The sequence below is a fragment of the Ursus americanus genome, chromosome 4 (genome assembly GCF_024610735.1).
Source record: "Ursus americanus isolate L20-20 chromosome 4, mUrsAme1.1.p, whole genome shotgun sequence".
NCBI lineage: Eukaryota > Metazoa > Chordata > Mammalia > Carnivora > Ursidae > Ursus > Ursus americanus.
Window position 1 is genome coordinate 47,222,015 of NC_142130.1, and position 18,447 is coordinate 47,240,461.

The following is an 18,447-nucleotide window of genomic DNA, read 5'->3' on the forward strand; positions in this document are numbered from 1 at the left end:
CAGAAGATTTCTTCATTGTAAGACCTTTCAGAACTTTTTGCATTGTGAATCCCTTATAAAAAGAATATATTGTACGTATCCTTTCTTAAAATTCTTGGAACAAAGAATCTGAAGCATAGCAAAGGTTCAGGGGTCTACAGAAAAGAATACATCTTGTGAAATGCTGACCTACTTTTGAATTTAAAAAAAATACATGCACATAATGCCTGTATTAAATACATCACTCAGAAAAGTCATAGCTAGTGAAAAAAAGTCATCCTTTTTTGATAGACTACACTGAACTCAGAGCTAAGGGTAAAAATGCAGGTGTTGCTTTTTCTACTTTTTTCTATCTTTAGTTTTTAAATTTTCATTTCATGGGTAATTTTTTTCTTGATGTGTGCTTGAGAGTGGAGGGGAGATAATTCTTGTGTGGTGATAAAATTAATGCATGCTTATCATAAAAAAATCCCAGTGATCCAGAAATATTAACATAGATCATCGTGTCCAGTGGAACTTTCTATGATGATGGAAATTCTATATGTGCATTTTCCATTGTAGTAGTCATTAGCCACATAGGGCTTTTGAGCATTTGTAGTGTGCGTAGTAGACTAAAGAACTAAATCTTTAATTTTAACTGATCTAAATTTAAATAGTCACTGTGGCTTATTGTCTACCAAATTAGCACAGATACAGAGTAAAAGAGAATGTCTTTGTTCATCACCACCAACTCTTATCATTTCCTTTGGTAGATAATATTTCTTAATGGTCTGATAGGTGTCTTTCTAGGTCTTTTTCTATGCTATAACAAATTATTTTAGATCAAATAAATTAAATACTTTTTTAAAGATTTTATTTATTTGAGAGAGAGAGAGAATGCACAGTCGGGGTGGGTGCAGAGGGAGAGGGAGAAGCAGGCTCCCCACTGAGCAGGGAGCCCAACTCCTAGGCTTGATCCCAGGACCCCCAGACTATGACATAAGCCCAAGACAGACGCTTAAGCAACTGAGCCACCCGGGTGCCCAATTAACAAATAATTTTGGTTGTTTTTAAAAAAATGGTGTTGCGGAGCATCAGATTTTTTTTTTTTTAACTTAGCATATGTTAGCTATCTTTCCATATTGGTGTCTTTTTAATAGCTGCCTTGTACCATACTGTAGAGTACTATAATTTATTTAACTACTCTTCTAGTGGTGGGTACTCATCTATGCTCTTTTTCAAGTTTTCGCTATTAGAATCAATACATTTTTATGTATTTTTGCTCAAATATTAGTCTATTTCTGTTGAATTAATTCTCAGAATTTTCAGGTCATTTTTCAATCCGATAGTCATTACTAAATTACTTTCCAAAAAGGGTATCCTAATTCTAGCATCCACCAACCTTTTGTATGAGAATGACAGTCATTTTCAACATTTAAATATATTAGAAATTTTTTAAATATAGTCTTTTTATTTTGTTTAAGTTTTATTTTTTAGTTAATAGACTTATCCTTTAGAACAGTTTTAAATTCCAAAAAATTGAGATAATTGTCTTTTAACTGAAAAACTTTTGCAAATATGTAAAGCAAGTTTTTTCCTTTAAATTAATTTAGTCCACATAGAAAAATCATTTGTTTATTGAAAAAAAGGAAAAGCTCATACTCCCTTTCCTTTTCCAGCTCATACTATTTCTGTGATTAAATTCCAAATTGTAAGGTAATTATAAATAGAATAGCCATATCATACTTGATATTTTTATACATAGTAAATTTAATATGAAATAAACTTAAAATTATTTATCTTTTTTCTGTGAAGACCATATATAAAAATGATATTTGGTGCCATTTTATTTGCACTTATAGCTGTAGACAATGAAACCAGAGACTGTCTTCAGAATACATATAACCTGAACAGCGTGCTGGCAGGAGTGGTTTGTCGGAGCAGCGCTTGCCATAGTGATTCGGTGTTTTTGCAGGTATACACACCTAGACTGTACTCTTCACTTAATATTTGTTTTTCCTTCTCTATTTGCAGATCAAAGTTGACGGTATGTATTGTAAATTGCTAATTTATAGTGTATGTGCTGACATAATCCTGCATGAATAGGACAGTTCTCTCCATTAACAAATTTAAGAGCTGGTTAATCACACATGTACTACTATTTAAAAGTTTCTAGAGAAGGGAAGCTTATCCACATCTAGCATTATTTTTGAAGAAAAACAAATCTACCTTATAACCACTTTGACAGACTTATAAACACAGATGTCAACATTTTGAGATGTAAACTATTTGTATTAAAATCGCAAATTGAGTTGGCATCTAGTCCTAATCTGTTGAGGAAACATTCTACAAAAAATTAAAGCTATAGATTTAGTCTTGTTTAACATAGACTCAAAGCTCTCATACAGATATTTTGTTGAACCTAAAATGCCATCAGTTGCAAGAAAGGAAAACTTCACCGATTAAACTGGCATGCCGTTTTAAAAATGGCAAAATATGAAAAAATATATCTTAGAATTCATGGAATATGTATATGTTTTAGCCTGCATATATGTTTAAGGTAGTTAAGTGAACCAGGTTGATGACAAGATGCTCTGTTTAAGATAGATTTTATAGAAATGTGTGGAATCAGGAGATGAACCCTAAAATTCTTAGTAATCTTATTACTTTATGTTTAAAAAGCAGAACCATTTTAAGGAATAGAAAAGGTCTTGCTCTAAACTGCTTCCTGAAATGGTGACATGTTCAGAACATGCTTAGGAGTCCATGCTTGTAAGCATGCAGTATGTTTTTATATGTTTATATTCATTAATATTTTCTTATTCTCAGTGCATTCAGCTTCTGCAGAGATTAACATACAACGTCAAAATTTTCCATTCTGGTGCCAATATAGATGAGTTAATTACCTTCCTGATAGATCATATGTGAGTATGCAGCCAAACATGTAGCCAAATAATCTGTTGATTTATTTTTAAACTAAAACTATGTAATAGTCAGTTTTTCATAGATAGGATTTTCCAACTTTTTAAATTGAATGAGACTCCAATTCTTGTTTACTCCTTTTAGATGATTTCAGGGATCAAATGGTGTAAAGCAGCTTTAATTTTCATAACAGAAATTTATGAAATGAATTGATTTGAACAGAAAAAAACTATTGAAGCTGAAAATTTTATGCTTATGTTTAATCTTGATAGAATATACTGATGACATAGCACATGGTCATTCTAACAATTACTTCCATATTTCTGTGCTATTATTTAGTTTCAAAATATATAGTGAATGGTCAGTATTACTCAAAGCTTGACTGTCTTCACATGTTAATCATTTTTGCGTATAAAAAGTTTAAATATAAATTACTATAAAATAATTTAGAATGACCTTAATGCTTTTATCTTTTATTATCTTCCTTAAAACAACAGTCAGTCTTCTGAAGATGAGTTAACAATGCCTTGTCTAGGATTATTGGCAAATCTTTGTCGACACAATCTTTCTGTTCAAACATACATAAAGACTTTGGTGAGTTTTGCATAAAATCTTTCTTATTTGTGGTGGGTTCTGTGCTTAAAGAAAATTATATCCATGTTTTTCTTTAAAAAATTAACAAGAGTTCTCATGTCTCATCCAGCTGACTCATCAAAGTTAAGGAACAGATTGACACATAATTAACTTGAAGTATTCCAACCTTTGCACATGTTGTATTTAAGATGTTAAGTATTAATGAAAACGTTGAGTACCAAAAGTTTTCCTTCTTCATAGCATCCCATTATATCTATGCTAAATTATTTTGTGCTCAAAGAAAGGACATACATCACTGACAATCCCATTTACCTCAGATCTTGTATTTCCACAAAATCAGTGGCAACTCCACCAGAAAGATTCATGAATAAATGACTACAATGACTACTAGCACTTATAATGAGTGAAGGCATACAAATGAGGTTAACTGAACCACTGTTAGAAATATGTTAAATCAGGAAAGTTCATTGATTCTTTAAGGTACTTTGTGAAAAGTTCCCCTGCTGTGCAGTATCCAATATTACCTGTTTCATTTCAAATTAAACAATATCTCATTTGTTCACATACTGGAGGTTCTTTGGAGGTGGAAGTTATCTTGAGCCATGGAAGTGTTTGAATAATCTCTTAAATTGATAAGGTTGTTTAATAAAAGTTTACCTACTCTGTGCAAGATACACTGTCTAAACCAAAATATAAAACTAATAATTTTTTATTCTGATTTATTTAAAAAATTTTTTCTTTCTCAGAATAATGTGAAATCTTTTTATCGAACTCTTATAAGCTTCCTGGCCCATAGTAGTTTAACTGTGGTTGTGTTTGCACTTTCGATATTATCAAGTTTGACATTAAATGAAGAGGTCGGGGAAAAGGTAAATATTTTCTTTATTATTTTTGAAAATAGTTCTGAAATGTATATTCTCTGATATTTTAAAAATCCTTAACTTTGTTAAGCTTTAGAATGGTGTCAACTTAAATTTGTTTGTATAATATCCTTTTCCTAATTTGTTTTTAAGCTGTTCCATGCTCGAAACATTCATCAAACTTTCCAGCTAATATTTAATATTCTCATAAACGGTGATGGCACATTAACTAGAAAGTATTCAGTTGATCTATTGATGGATCTCCTTAAGAATCCTAAAATTGCTGATTATCTTACCAGGTATGGCTCTCTGACAAATTTTAAGACTTGTTTTGTTTTTCTTTTCAATGAACCAATATATGTTTGTGATTAATAAAATTGCCTTTTCAGATTTGGTATACTTGGATTCTACTAATGAACAAGGGACTCAACTGAAATGTTGTAATGTGCTTTATTCCCATTCTTTTTGCTTTTCTGGCCTGAAATGTACAAGTATAAGAACGTGGGCAGGTGGGGAGGCATGTTTCAGTCTTTGTCTTAGATAAATAAGGTTGTATCGCTTTCTAAAATGTACATATCTTGATTAATCTTTTCCAGCGCCAGATTTAAATCTTGAACATTACGGTTTTTGGAAAAACATTGTATAGGAACGTTCATGTCAGTATATATTTGTCTTTTCTTTTTTGCATAAAAATGAATAGCATTTTCTTCATTATGTGCCTCTGTTGTGTCATAAGGTAAAATGAGAGCATATGTTTATGTGCCCATTCTATCTCAGTGGCATTTCATGTGGTCATTTATCTTTTGAGATCAGTTAGCAACTGTTTTCCAAAGAACTCGTGGCCATTTAATAGCTTTTAATTTTTAGAGAGGGATGGGAAGAGTGAGAGGGTGGGAGGAGGGCAAAAGAATACTAAGCAGGCTCCACACCCAGCGCAGAGCCCAAGGCAGGGTTGGATCTCAAAAGCGTGAGATCAGTATCTGAGTTCAAATCAAGAGTCAGACACTTAAACAACTGAGCCACACAGACACCCCTGGCCTTGTTATATCTTAAGTGAAATTTTCCCAATGCTTCAGCTGTTTTGTGGTCATAGGTTAGGAAATTGTAGAAATTGCTTCAAAGAGTTCAATTAATCATTCACAAATGAGAAGACAATTATGGAACCCCTGTTGTGGTCAAATATTGGGGGAGGTGGGAGTGTTAGCAGAGACAGGAATTTGAAGACATATCCCCTAATCTTTGAGGAACATGGAATCCAGAGATTGTACAAAGACAGAGTCCCTAATTTTAAGGAACATAGAATCTAGACGTTAAAAAAAACAAAACACTATGGGGCGCCTGGGTGGCACAGCGGTTAAGCGTCTGCCTTCGGCTCAGGGCGTGATCCCGGCGTTATGGGATCGAGCCCCACATCAGGCTCTTCTGCTATGAGCCTGCTTCTTCCCCTCCCACTCCCCCTGCTTGTGTTCCCTCTCTCGCTGGCTGTCTCTATCTCATAAATAAATTAAAAAAAAAACAAAAACAAAAACAAAACACTAGGGCAAGGTTGACCACTACCCATGTGGTTAACTGATCTTTTACAGAACCAAGAAGCATTCACATTAGTAATGAAACAGAGTTGGAAAAAAGACAGGCAGGGACAAGGGGCCCCACCCTAAGAGGAGAGGATTTTACACCACTCTGGAAGGAGCCCTCCACCCTTTCCCACGTGATAGGTAGATGACAAGAATCTGATTGGGTGACAGGCTCATGGACGATTAATCAAATTAAAACTGCCCACCAACAAGCCCATAAAAACCCTGAGACTTAGAAACTCCGGTGGCAGCTCTCGCAGGTCCCCTCCCTCTTCGAGAGCTTTGTACTATCATTGAATACACTTTGCTTTGAGGTCACTCTTCATCTGATCTACCTCTTCATTCTTCGAAGCAGCGGGACCAAGGCCTACGGGCAGTAAAGGAAAAGAAATCCCACAACATTAGCATTTCATTTTTTTTTTTTTCTTAAGCATAGGTGGGTAAGAAAATGTTCTTCCAGAGTGCCCTTCTTTTACTTGTCCTCCCTTTATCTGTTCTAAGAGTCCTCCCAATATACTCTCATGTAACACCCATTCTGACCACCAAATAGTTGTTTAACAACTCTAAGGAAACAGGATATACCTCTGCAGGACCAAAGTATAATCTGATTTAGCATTAGTAAGTGGTTGCTTAATCACTTCTTCTGTAAATCTCTCAGTTCCATTATCTGTTTTCTTTTTATATAGCCTAGAATTCCAGAATCACCTCTGGAAAGGAAGTTAGATTTAATCGTGTTGTCTTCTTGTTTATTTGCTATGCCATTTAGCAAAATATTCCTGAATCTGTTCCAAAGTCTAATTTAATGTCTGGGTTCCTAATCAAAACCTGAGAAAATCACACTTCATGAATTTGTATTCTTATATTCACTACCTCTAACTTTATCTGGGCAGCACTTCTCACATTTATTCCCAGCTTTCTTTCACATTTCCTATAGTAGCCCTTTCAAATATTTACTATGCTCTTGCCACTTTTCACTCCAAAGATGACCTTATCTTTGTTTCACAGGAAAAAAAACCAAAGAACAAAACTGAATCCCATCTGATCGGAGTTCTTTCGAATTTTTGCTCTTAAACCAAGTTACTTGTGTTTATACCAGTTCTTAGTGTCATTTTGTTTTGCTCATAAACACATTCCTTTATTCTATGCATTAAATCTCATTCTGTCCTATTTTTTCAACAGTACCCTTTGTTTCTTCAATGTCTCCCATTCCATTGACTCCCTTCACTTATATTTGACTTTCAGTGTTTCCCTCAGCCATATGTCCATTCTAAAATCCGTGATTTCCCATTGCATTCGAGGTAAACAAATTCTCAGTATAGCCCTCTAAAATCTGGTCTCTGGGAACCTCTCAGCCCTGTTTCTTTACATTTTCTTAGGTACTTTTGTCTAATCACTTCAGACAGTAAATAGAATCTCTAACTTGCTAGAAATGCCTTTTGTGTATCCATGTGCTATTCCCTCTGAAGTACTTCTGCTGGAAAGCTGGAATACTTTCTCCTGTGTATGTCTAATTCCCATTTATTTTATAAGACTCAAGTGTGGGGAAACCTCATCTGATCAGGCCTGCCACACCGAATCTGAATTCCATATTCATCCTCCTAGCATTCTATATATTTCTCCATGATAGTGTTGTATTTTACATTGTATAATATTCTGTGTTTCTGCCTTCCTTCTTAGACTGTTAACTCTCTCATAGAGCATCGTTCTCCCAAACACAGGATGCACTAGTCACATAGACAATAATGTGGGTGGTATCTCTAGTAGCTCTTAGAGTTCTGTAACACAGGGCCCTGTGCCTTACTTCTGTATATGCAGAGCTTGATATAAAGCCTAGCTGTTGTAAGTGCTTTATAAATAAATAGCTGCCTGATTTATTAGTCTATTTCATGTCCTTTGAATTTTTACAGACTGAGCATAGCTTTTAAAAAAAAGCAATCGAAGTACTGAAAGTTTCAAGGATTTATTTATTGCCACATGAATCATTGTTTTTTCACTGTTCAATAAATAACGGAGCCAATTTATGTATATCGTAGTGGTGGAATGTTTCAAATTTTAAGTATAAATTTTGCAAAGACTGTTCTATATTAGAAGCTCAAAATAAATAGATGAAAGAAAATACACTTAAATTTTATATTTATTTTGTATATAAATTCTTTTTGATGTATCAATTTCATAATTATCATTTGATGTATATTTTTATTTTAAACTTAGGTATGAGCACTTTTCCCCATGTCTCAATCAAGTATTAGGTCTTCTTAATGGAAAGGATCCTGATTCTTCTTCAAAGGTGTGTAAAAACATGACTTTTTGTTTTAAACTTTTGAAAACTAATATGCAGAAAAATCTTAAGTGTGCAGCTCTCTGAATTTTTACAAACTGAACACAGTCATATAACCATTATCTAGATCAGATAATATAGCATTACCAATACTCTAGAACCTTTCTCAAATCTTCATTCACTGGTACTAAATAAAAATTGTTTCACAGTGCCTGATGAATATATGTATACCGTGACACAGCAGTTCCACTCCTAAACCACATAGCAAAGACAAACATGTCCGTAAGCTCATCAAAAGACATGTAGAAAACGTTAAATAGAAAATGCAGTTTTAAAAATGATACTATTTTCTGATTTTTAAAAATGTCGGATACTTAGAGGATAAATACAACAAAACACATACAAAGTCTCTACTCTGAAATTACAAAACATTGAGAGGTGTAAAAGATCTAAATAATACAGATATACCAAGTTCATAGATTAGAAGAGTTTCAAAATCATGGCAGATTTTAGTGTTTTTTTTGTGTTTACATTTGTTCTGGTGTATGTGGACATTGGGAAAGTCTAAAAATAACTAGTGCTATCCTGAAAAAAATGAACAAAGTTGGAGGACTTCTAATACTACCTGATACCAAGACTTACTCTAAAGCTGCAATAATTAAAACAGGGCAGTATTGTCATAAGGATAGACAGCTAGCCCTCTGAAACAGTACAGTTTAAACAGAGTACATAAAATATGGTCTCCTGATTGATAACAGTGCAGTTTTAAAAGTATGGTCATTTCAATAAATGGTACTGGGTCAATTGAATATCTATATGGGAAAAAACTGAATTTTATTTCCTACCTCATATCAAATGTGAAAATTAGTTCCAGAAAGATTGTAGATCTACAAGTGAAAGGTAAACAGTGAACTTATAGAAGAAATGCCTAGCAGAATATCTTTACAGCCTTGGAATAGACAAAGATCTTCTTAAATAGGAAACAAAAGCACCAACTACACAGGAAAAAAGTTAAGTTGTATTAAAATTTAAAAGCTTCTGTTCACAAAAAGACCGCCAGTAACCACAGCGGAAAGGCAACCCACAGCATGGGAAAAGGTATCTACAATACATATATCTAACAAAGGACTCTGATCTAAAATATATTTATTTATTTTATATATATTTAAAAACACGTATATATAAATCAAAGAAACACTGAATCCAGTAGATAATCTGAACAACAACAAAAAGAATTGGTCAATAAATATGAAATGGCTGTTCAACTATATTAATCTACAAGGAAATGTAAATTTAAATGATAATGTGATGCTACTATGTGCCTCCCAGGTCGTTAAAATTTTTAAAAAGAGCATCAAATATAGATGAGAATATAAAAAACCCATAAGGTTGTAGTACACATGGGCTGAAAATTGGCACAACCACTTATGAAAAAGAGATTATCTGGAAATTTTGGACACATTCGTAGAGTATGAGCCAGCAATTTCACTCTTAAGTGTTTACCCCAAATAATCAAATATGTACGTTCACCAGAAGACGTGTATAACTGTACTACTCCTATTAGGCAGGAATTAAAAACAATCCAAATGCCATCAACAGTGAAATGGCAGATAAATTGTGATGCATCTATACATTAGAGTACTACAGCAATTAGGATGAGTAAAGTGCAACTGTGTGCAATAGTATGGATGAATTTCACTAACCTAATGCTAAGGTGAAGTCAGATGGAAGGAAGGATATACACTGTAAGAGTCTTTTTATATATAAAGTTCCATGTGACTTGTTTTATATAAACTGGCAAGCTGATTAAAAAATTTATCTGGAAATGCAAAGATCCAAGAATAGCTAAGATAAAATTAGTCTACAGTGTCAGAAATCTGATGGAGAGGAGTGATTGAGGCATTCATTGTCTGGGAGGGAACACAAGGGATTTTAGGAGTTTTGGTAGAATTCTCTTCATCTGGTTGCTAGTTACACAGGTATGTTCACTTTGGAAAAACCATCCACCTCTGTAATAGTGATTGATTAGTTTATTTCTGTACATTATACTTAAAAAGTGTATGTATATGAATGAGAAGGTATTTTCTTATATGGGTATAATATGTCTCTGGTAAGAGAAAAGAGAAACTAATAACATTGCTTGCCTTCAGGGAGTGTGGCTAGAGATCAGGCTGCTTTGTTTGGCCATGGAACCAAGTAATTGCATTACCTATTCAAAAATAAGTACTATAATTTATATTTGAAAAAATCAAAGATTATCATTTGTTCATAGTAAATGCTAATGGGCTGAATTCTATTAAAATCAGATGCTATCAAGTTGATCAAAACACAAATCCCAATTATATGTCATTTATAAAAATACAGATAAAGGTAGAAAATAAGTGGATAGGCAAAGAGATGCCAATATTTTTTTTTTAATGATAGGTTGGCAGTATATGAAATGAGGTAAAATTTAATTTAGCTAATAAGTATGTTGGTGTAAGATGTTATGTGATGTTATAAAGGCCCAATTTATAAGGTAAAGAACTGAGGTAGAATAGAGGCGCTAACAGGTATAACGTCAACAGTGTGCAAACAATGTGGAAATAGCCATACTTAAGGTTTTAAAGCTTGGGAATACCACTTTTCAGTATTATCGTAAAGTATGCTTTATAGGAATTCTCAAATCCCAGCATGATAGTAAGTGTTGGTGGTTTCTAATTTTATTTTTTAATTTTTTTTCATTATGAAAACAAAACATATCTGTGCTTTGGGGAAAAAAAAGTACTATAGAAAGCATATGATATTAGTGGAATTTGCCCTCCTTTCTTCGGCTCTAACAGTCCTCCTTCCTAGGAGTAACTACCATTAACAAATTTCTTTGTAACCTTATGGTACCTAATCCCACATTTTGAAAAATATTACTGAAAGAAAAATTGGAAGCTGTCTTTAATTTTTGTTTTAGAGTATCTTCTTTAAAAATGTGTCATTTTCAGCTTCATCACTTGGTTGCTTTGTACATTAAAGGCCAATGAAATTGACATTTAACGAAGACTTTATATTGCACAGGTTTTAGAATTACTTCTTGCCTTCTGTTCAGTGACTCAACTGCGCCACGTGCTCACTCAGATGATATTTGAACAGTCTCCATCTGGCAACACCATTCTGGGAAGCCGTTCTAAATGTTTAGAACCTACTGTGTCTCTACTTCGTTGGTCAAGCCAACCTCTGGATGGGTCAGAAAACTGTTCTATTTTAGCCTTGGAGTTGTTCAAGGAAATATTTGAGGTAATATAATGATAGACAAATTGACTTTTCCATTTAATGATTCTTAGTGAACAGTTTACTTTCAAACACATCCACAATGATCATCATTGTTTATACACTTTAGGAAACTTTTTAGCAAACTTCCTTTCATTCAGCTACTGAATTTCTTTTTTGGGGCAAAGTCAGGAACGTTGGCGTTTTCTTTTTCTGCACTGAATAGCTTATGTATACTCCTTTCAGTGCAATAAGTAAAGGTATTAGCTGAGATTTGTACAGCTTGTTGTTGTCTGCTTGTACTTCTTGCAGTAGTCACATTCTGTTTCTCCATCTTGGTAGATACTGTCTACTGTCTTTATTAGCCTACTGAGTGGATTAATATAGGAACGTTGGATTCAGTCACTAAGATGGAGTGGAATATGCCAGACACTGGTAGGCACTTAGGATACAAAAATTCTTTCCCTAGAGGCCATTACACTGTGGTAGATCTTATTTTCTAGGTCATTTAGCGTTCTCTACTGTTGTCCCTGGTTTTATACCCATTCTGCCTACCACAGTATCTTCTTAGAGTATTTCCCCTCATGACTGGATCCTATGCACAAACAAAAATGTATATGAGTGATAAAATACATTCGTCAAAGATGATGCACAAATCACTCTTTCTGTTTTATGTTGGTCTTGACTGTTAATCAGTTTTAGCATTTAAAAAACTCGTCAAGATTCTTGGTGGGAATTATTCATGGTTGTAAAGTATTAAGACCAGTGGTGGTTATTTAATTATTGTAATTCCACTTAGCAAATTCAGGATACTTGTTTTCAAATCATGGACACAGTCCATTGGAAAGTCTGGTTTGCTTTTGAATAGCTTAAAACCTTATTGTTCCATATAAGAAAAAAGTCATCATAGCCATCAAAACTGGATAAAAGAGTAGATTTTAAATAGGAGACACAGGTCAATTAAATATTGAAGTAATTATAAGAGATTTGATAAGAATGTTGCAGCTTGGTGATGACTTTGTCTGTGCTCTGTATTCCATCTTAATTTTTCATCATTGGTGGGGGTTAATTCTCCAGGACATTGTAGATACTGCTAACTGTTCCTCAGCTGACCGTTTTGTGACCCTTCTGTTGCCTACAATCCTTGATCAACTTCAGTTCACAGAACAAAATCTAGATGAAGCCTTATTAAAAAAAAAATGTGAAAGAATGGTCAAGGCCACTGAAGTTTTGTTAAATATCCTTTACTATTAAAACATGGAAACTATGGGGCGCCTGGGTGGCTCAGTCGTTAAACGTCTGCCTTTGGCTCAGGGTGTGATCCTGGCAATCTGGGATCGAGCCCCACATCAGGCTTCTCGGCTGGGAGCCTGCTTCTTCCTCTCCCACTACCCCTGCTTGTGTTCCCTCTCTCGCTGGCTGTCTCTCTCTCTGTCAAATAAATAAATAAAATCTTAAAAAAAAAAAAAAACAACATGGAAACTAACCACTCGTTTTTGTCTAGCATTACCTTTACTGCATTTTTATCTTTATTGGTAATTTTGTCACTTCCATGTTTATCTATCCAGAATTATTGAATTGGGATTTAAACTATGAACTAATTCTCAATGGGGAGTCTATAAAGGAGTTGTCTAGACTTCCTTCCCTTATTTTTCTGTGTAAAATTTTTAACCTAAAGAATATTTTCAGAATGTTTTTTAAACTTGATTTGGACACTTTTACCTCAATTTGAGATTAGGAGGTACAATCTAATATAACAGCTGGGTTACTCTCTAATGCTAATTGCTGTCTCTGGATGATTTGTGGTGCCATCTTTGGCTTGGTGTATCAGAGAATAAGCAAAAATTGGTAGAGTCATTAGTATTTTAGCTTATATTATAATTTTTACTGAAAATTAAATCCTCTAGAAATGTTTTAATAAAGATGATATCACACTAGATTATAAAAAAAGACAAATATTATCAAGACACATTCATTCATTACAAAAAAAGAAAACCTTGAGTGCAATTAGTGTCGCTACCTAACTTCTGTATTCAGATTTTCTTAGGTCTTTTCTTGTGTTAGCTTTTTCTTTTAGATCAGTTGATTCTAAGTCTTTATGAAGCCCAAGTCCCATCTTTAAAATATTTCATTAATGTGTTTTTATTACTATCAGCAAGGAGCCATTATATCTCAACCAGATCTTTTATATTTATCTGGTCAATTTTCCTTGTATCTCAGCAACAAGAATTTGCTCAACTTCGTCCTGCCCTAGAGCAAATTCCACATCTGTTTACTCTCTTCTTGGAGTTGCTGCTCCTTAATTTTCCTCTTCCCTACAGCAGGGATTCTCAGTCCTGATTATGTATTAGAATTACCTGGAGAACATTTTAAAAATCCTGACACCTGAACCTTACTTCCAGCAATTCTAATTTGATTGGAGTAATGCGAAACCCTGGTGTAGGGGGAGGGGGGGAAGGGGGAGGGAGGAGATTGTGATTGATCAAACTACCCCTGTGATTCTAACATGTAGCCAAAGTTGAAAACCACTGTTGTAGAGACACATTATTTTGCTTGGTTGTAGAGATATCTGTAATATATGCAGGCCTCAGAATTGGTACCATTTTGAGCCAAATTTGACTCTTTTTTAATGATATTCAAATTAACTTATAATATTACAAAATAGGAAAAAAAATACTTCCCTTAGTTCAGCAAATACTGAACCATTGTAATAACCTGCTAACAAAATACTAACATCCAGCAGAATAACAGACATGGTGTCAGTCCCATCTCTTGCCACTTACCAATCACTTAAATGCTCTGAGCTCTAGTTTCCTAATCTGTCATTGAGCTAATGTAACAATGACTATATGGGAATGCAGTGACAAGATAATTTGTATGAAATCACTCTAAATACTATAAAGTGTTATACAAATATAAGGGTTTTTTTGAGAATTTTTTGTTTGTATTCCTTAACAAAACTTACCTCTGTGTGGAGATGATACTCTAAAAATGCATGTTGCAAAAATTCTGACTACTATCAAATGTACCACTCTGATAGAACAACAATTTACGTATGGCAAGATTGACCTGGGCTTTGGAACGAAGGTAGCAGATTCTGAATTGTGGTGAGTATATGAAATCCAAATGGCAAAATGGTAACGCCAAACATAAAAAATCAAAAGATCTAGTGATTCTCTTCTCTTTTGGAGGGTAATCCTTGGGTATGCACTGTTAACTCAAGGTGTAGCAGAGAACTAACAAGTTTTTTCATAATTTTTTAAAAATTCATTCAATTCATAGATTACGTGCTTCGAAGAAAGGATAATCTTAACATCTGTGATTTGTTTTTCATTGTTTAGGTCTGTTTTGTGTTGTTTTAATTGTGATTATCTAAGGGTCTTTTGTACTCCTTTTCTGGAGGTTCTTTCTGACATTGCCTCAGTAATTTTATGTTTTAAGCAAAAAAACATGAAAAAACAGAGGAGTCACTTTTTTTATTACTAGGAAATCAGTTACTACTGAAGGTTTCCTACTGAAAAAGACAGTTCTTTTCCTAAACGTGTCAAGACTTATGGTTTAAAGGTGAATTTTCACTGATAGTGATTAGAGAGATTATTTTATCCCTCCCCCCCGCATGAATTAAGCCCATTAACAAATCTTTATTGAGGACTGGAATGCTAGACATTGATTTGTTCCAATTTCCATAAATGACATAATTGTCAATAATTGTGCTCAAGAACAAGGATTACCTTTTTTCACTTTTTTGTACTCCCTTTGTGGTATGAGTCTAAGAACATGGCTTAGTATAATTTATTTGGTAAATATTAGGTATTCTGTATTGCTTAAGGTTGCCTTTTATTGTTGATATTCCAGTGACAAAGCTAAGAATTAAATAGGTCATGTTGCTGATGCTGCTAGTAATTTGGCGCAGAAAATGAAAGCTTGGTAGTATTTGAGATTAGAAAAAGAAACACTGTCACAATTTAGACTATTAATGCCAATTTTTTCTTTGGGTGCTTGGGTTACAAGGATGTTGGTCTCTATTATATTTTTAGTTCTCCAAAGAAACTTTATCTTCCTGAGGTTTAAAAACAAAGGTAGTGTTTTTTCAGAATTTCTTTAGAATTATGGACAGAAACAATATTGTAAGCAATTTTTTAGTTATCTAATTTAAATATGATTTATTTTTAAGCAAACTTGCTGCTGATGTAGTTTTGAAAACTCTTGATTTGATGAACAAACTTAAACAGTTGGTTCCTGGTATGGAAGTAAGCTTCTATAAAATCCTTCAGGTGAGTTTAAGCTCTTCAAATATTGAAGTTTATTCATACATAAATGCTTCCTAATGTGTGAGTTTCTGTTTTAATATTCTTCGTCTTTAGAAAATGTTTCTCTGAGAATTGGCCATCAGAAGAAAGTTAATTGCCTTAAGTAGCTATAATATTCCCACCACCTGGTAATTTTACTTAGTTTTGCAGGAATTGAGCATAAATGCCTCTGACTGTAATGTACAGGATGTTCATGATAGTAGAGCTTCCTCAGCCTTTTTCCTTTCTTGTGTCATACTTTAGGTTTCTTCGTTTATATCTAATAGCATTGCAGTGACGCGGGAGTGGTATTTGTTTTGGAGTTTTTGTTTTTGGTTGGGATTGACGATGTAGGGTACTAAGGGGATAAGGGACACATCTGGAAGAGAAGGACTTGATTGTGAGTGATAATAAGATTAGAGACGGTATGCAGAGAATAACTGACTCACAAATTCAATGATGGTAGCTGTAGAAGAGCTCTTCTATTTACCTTGATAGCCACAACACCTGACTTATAATAGATACTTAGCAAACGTGTGAATTGAGTTACTATAACAAACAAAGATGGCTCTGGTCTGTATAGACAGGTTAGAAGCCAAAACTGGAACCTTACACAGGAGCCACTTGTACACTTTTTTTTTGCTTAAGAGATGGGGTTCAGATGTTGACTCCACCATCAGTCAGTCAGGTCAGTGCAGACTTGAGCAAGCTATTTCACTTGTCTGAGCTCTAGCTTCCTTAAATACAGATTGAAAATAATGAATCTCCCTCCATGGGAGCAGTTACGAAGGGTTACCATGAGGGTTAGAGATAAAGCCCAGCTTTTAACGTGGTTTTGTGGCATAAGATTTATACTTGAGTACTTACAAAACACTCGACATTGTAAAATGTAGGTAACTATAAAGGAGTCATATTTTAATATTTTTTCTCTGTTAACAACTTAAAAATTGAGTCAAACTGATTTTGCATCAATTAGATGTTTTTCTGAATAAATGATTTGGGGCTTACAGTACTAATGTAAAATATTTACTGACATGGAGGACTTACACTTCAAGTATAATTGTTTCAGTTACTGAATTAGAATTTTTTTAGTTAATTTGAATTTTATTCTTATTTTTTACTTTAATTGGAAATGACTAACTGTTGTTTCTTATAGCCATATTTTCTTTTAAGGGTAGCTAGAAAAATAAAACAACAATTCAAAACATCAGTCAGTTGTAGATGATATTTTAAATTCATCAATATATTTAATATGTGATTTTCATAGGCACAACAAAACTCTTGCCAGTTTTTTTTAAAGCTAGTGTTCATATTGACTGCATAGATAATTATAACAAAGTAAAGGCTAATAAATACATTCAAACATCAGATAGAAACCTTTCAGAATTTGCCTAGAATTATTTTATGATTTAGCTCTGTTTACTCACCTTGCTCTAAAAATCCTGACATTATTTATTCTTTGTGCCTCTTGTTTTCTGGTTTCTGATTTGCTTAGGATCCACGCCTGATTACTCCCTTGGCTTTTGCTTTAACATCAGATAATAGAGAACAAGTACAGTCTGGATTGGGAATATTACTGGAAGCTGCTCCACTGCCAGATTTTCCTGCTTTAGTGTGAGTTGTAGTCATTTGCAGTGTATCTCTTATGGTGCAGGAGTACCCTGCTGTGTTTCTTTAGTAGTCCTCAATATAGATAGATTAGAAAATTTGTGAGCCAGAGACTTCATTATAACAGTAATTTTTCAAGTAATTAAAAGAAAATTTGAGGGGCGCCTGGGTGGCTCAGTCGTTAAGCGTCTGCCTTCAGCTCAGGGCATGATCCCGGCATTCTGGGATCGAGCCCCACATCAGGCTCCTCTGCTGGGAGACTGCTTCTTCCTCTCCCACTACCCCTGCTTGTATTCCCTCTCTCGCTGGCTCTCTCTATCTCTGTCAAATAAATAAATAAATAAATAAATAAATAAATAAATAAATAAATAAAATCTTTTTAAAAATAAAAAAATAAAAGAAAATTTCATTCCAGTAACTGAAAAGACCAGGTGTATACTCAGGGAAAAGCTAGCTTCAGGTGAGTTAAATATGTTTTCCAGGCACTATGCCCCTCTGTCTCTCACCTCCTCTATTTGACATAGTAGCTTCTGGACTTTGCTTACATCTTACCAGTTTAGTTCTTACATAAAACAAATTTTCCCTGTGTCAGCTATACTAAAAAAAAAAACATTTAGATTAGATGTGAGGAGGAACTTTCTCAGTTTAAGGGTTGTAGATAACCACAGGATTGCCAGAAGTTAAGATGGGAATCTGCTCTAAAGGATTAAACACTTAAATAAACAACATAGCTTTTAGGACTAAAAAACAACCAACAAAAACAAAACAGGGAAGAAAACAAAGAGCTTTCCCTTCCCAGTTGTTTAAAGGATAAGTCAAACATCACTTTCATCGACCAAATCTGGGTCATTTCCCAATGAGGGACCTTGGCAGATCCCCAGGATTCATCTGTGAGAACTACATGAACTCTAAGTTAGTTTAGGGGCGGTGGGAGGATTCCTAAAGAAAAATTCTGTGCTTTTATCAGAAAGTGGAATAGATAATGGCCAAGCAGAATTGTCCACTATTCTCATTAATTTCAAACATTAAGAGAATATTTGCTATTATGTTTTTTAAAAAATTGAGATTTTCGGGGCTCTCCATAAACTAAATGAATTGATCAAACATCCAGTTGTATTCTACTT

At 34.0% G+C, this 18,447-nt stretch overlaps 1 protein-coding gene across 1 annotated transcript in view; it reads left to right on the top strand.

Annotated features, from left to right (window-relative positions):
- CIP2A (cellular inhibitor of PP2A) overlaps positions 1–18,447 on the top strand; it is a 45,172-nt gene that overhangs the window by 4,684 nt on the left and 22,041 nt on the right. The window contains exons 3-13 of the mRNA XM_045785258.2: positions 1,821–1,933; positions 2,788–2,882; positions 3,378–3,474; positions 4,221–4,343; positions 4,488–4,633; positions 8,120–8,195; positions 11,235–11,453; positions 12,504–12,663; positions 14,392–14,533; positions 15,601–15,700; positions 17,211–17,329. Of these exons, the coding sequence (XP_045641214.1) occupies positions 1,821–1,933; positions 2,788–2,882; positions 3,378–3,474; positions 4,221–4,343; positions 4,488–4,633; positions 8,120–8,195; positions 11,235–11,453; positions 12,504–12,663; positions 14,392–14,533; positions 15,601–15,700; positions 17,211–17,329 (1,390 nt within the window). The remainder of the gene's footprint in view (positions 1–1,820; positions 1,934–2,787; positions 2,883–3,377; positions 3,475–4,220; positions 4,344–4,487; positions 4,634–8,119; positions 8,196–11,234; positions 11,454–12,503; positions 12,664–14,391; positions 14,534–15,600; positions 15,701–17,210; positions 17,330–18,447) is intronic.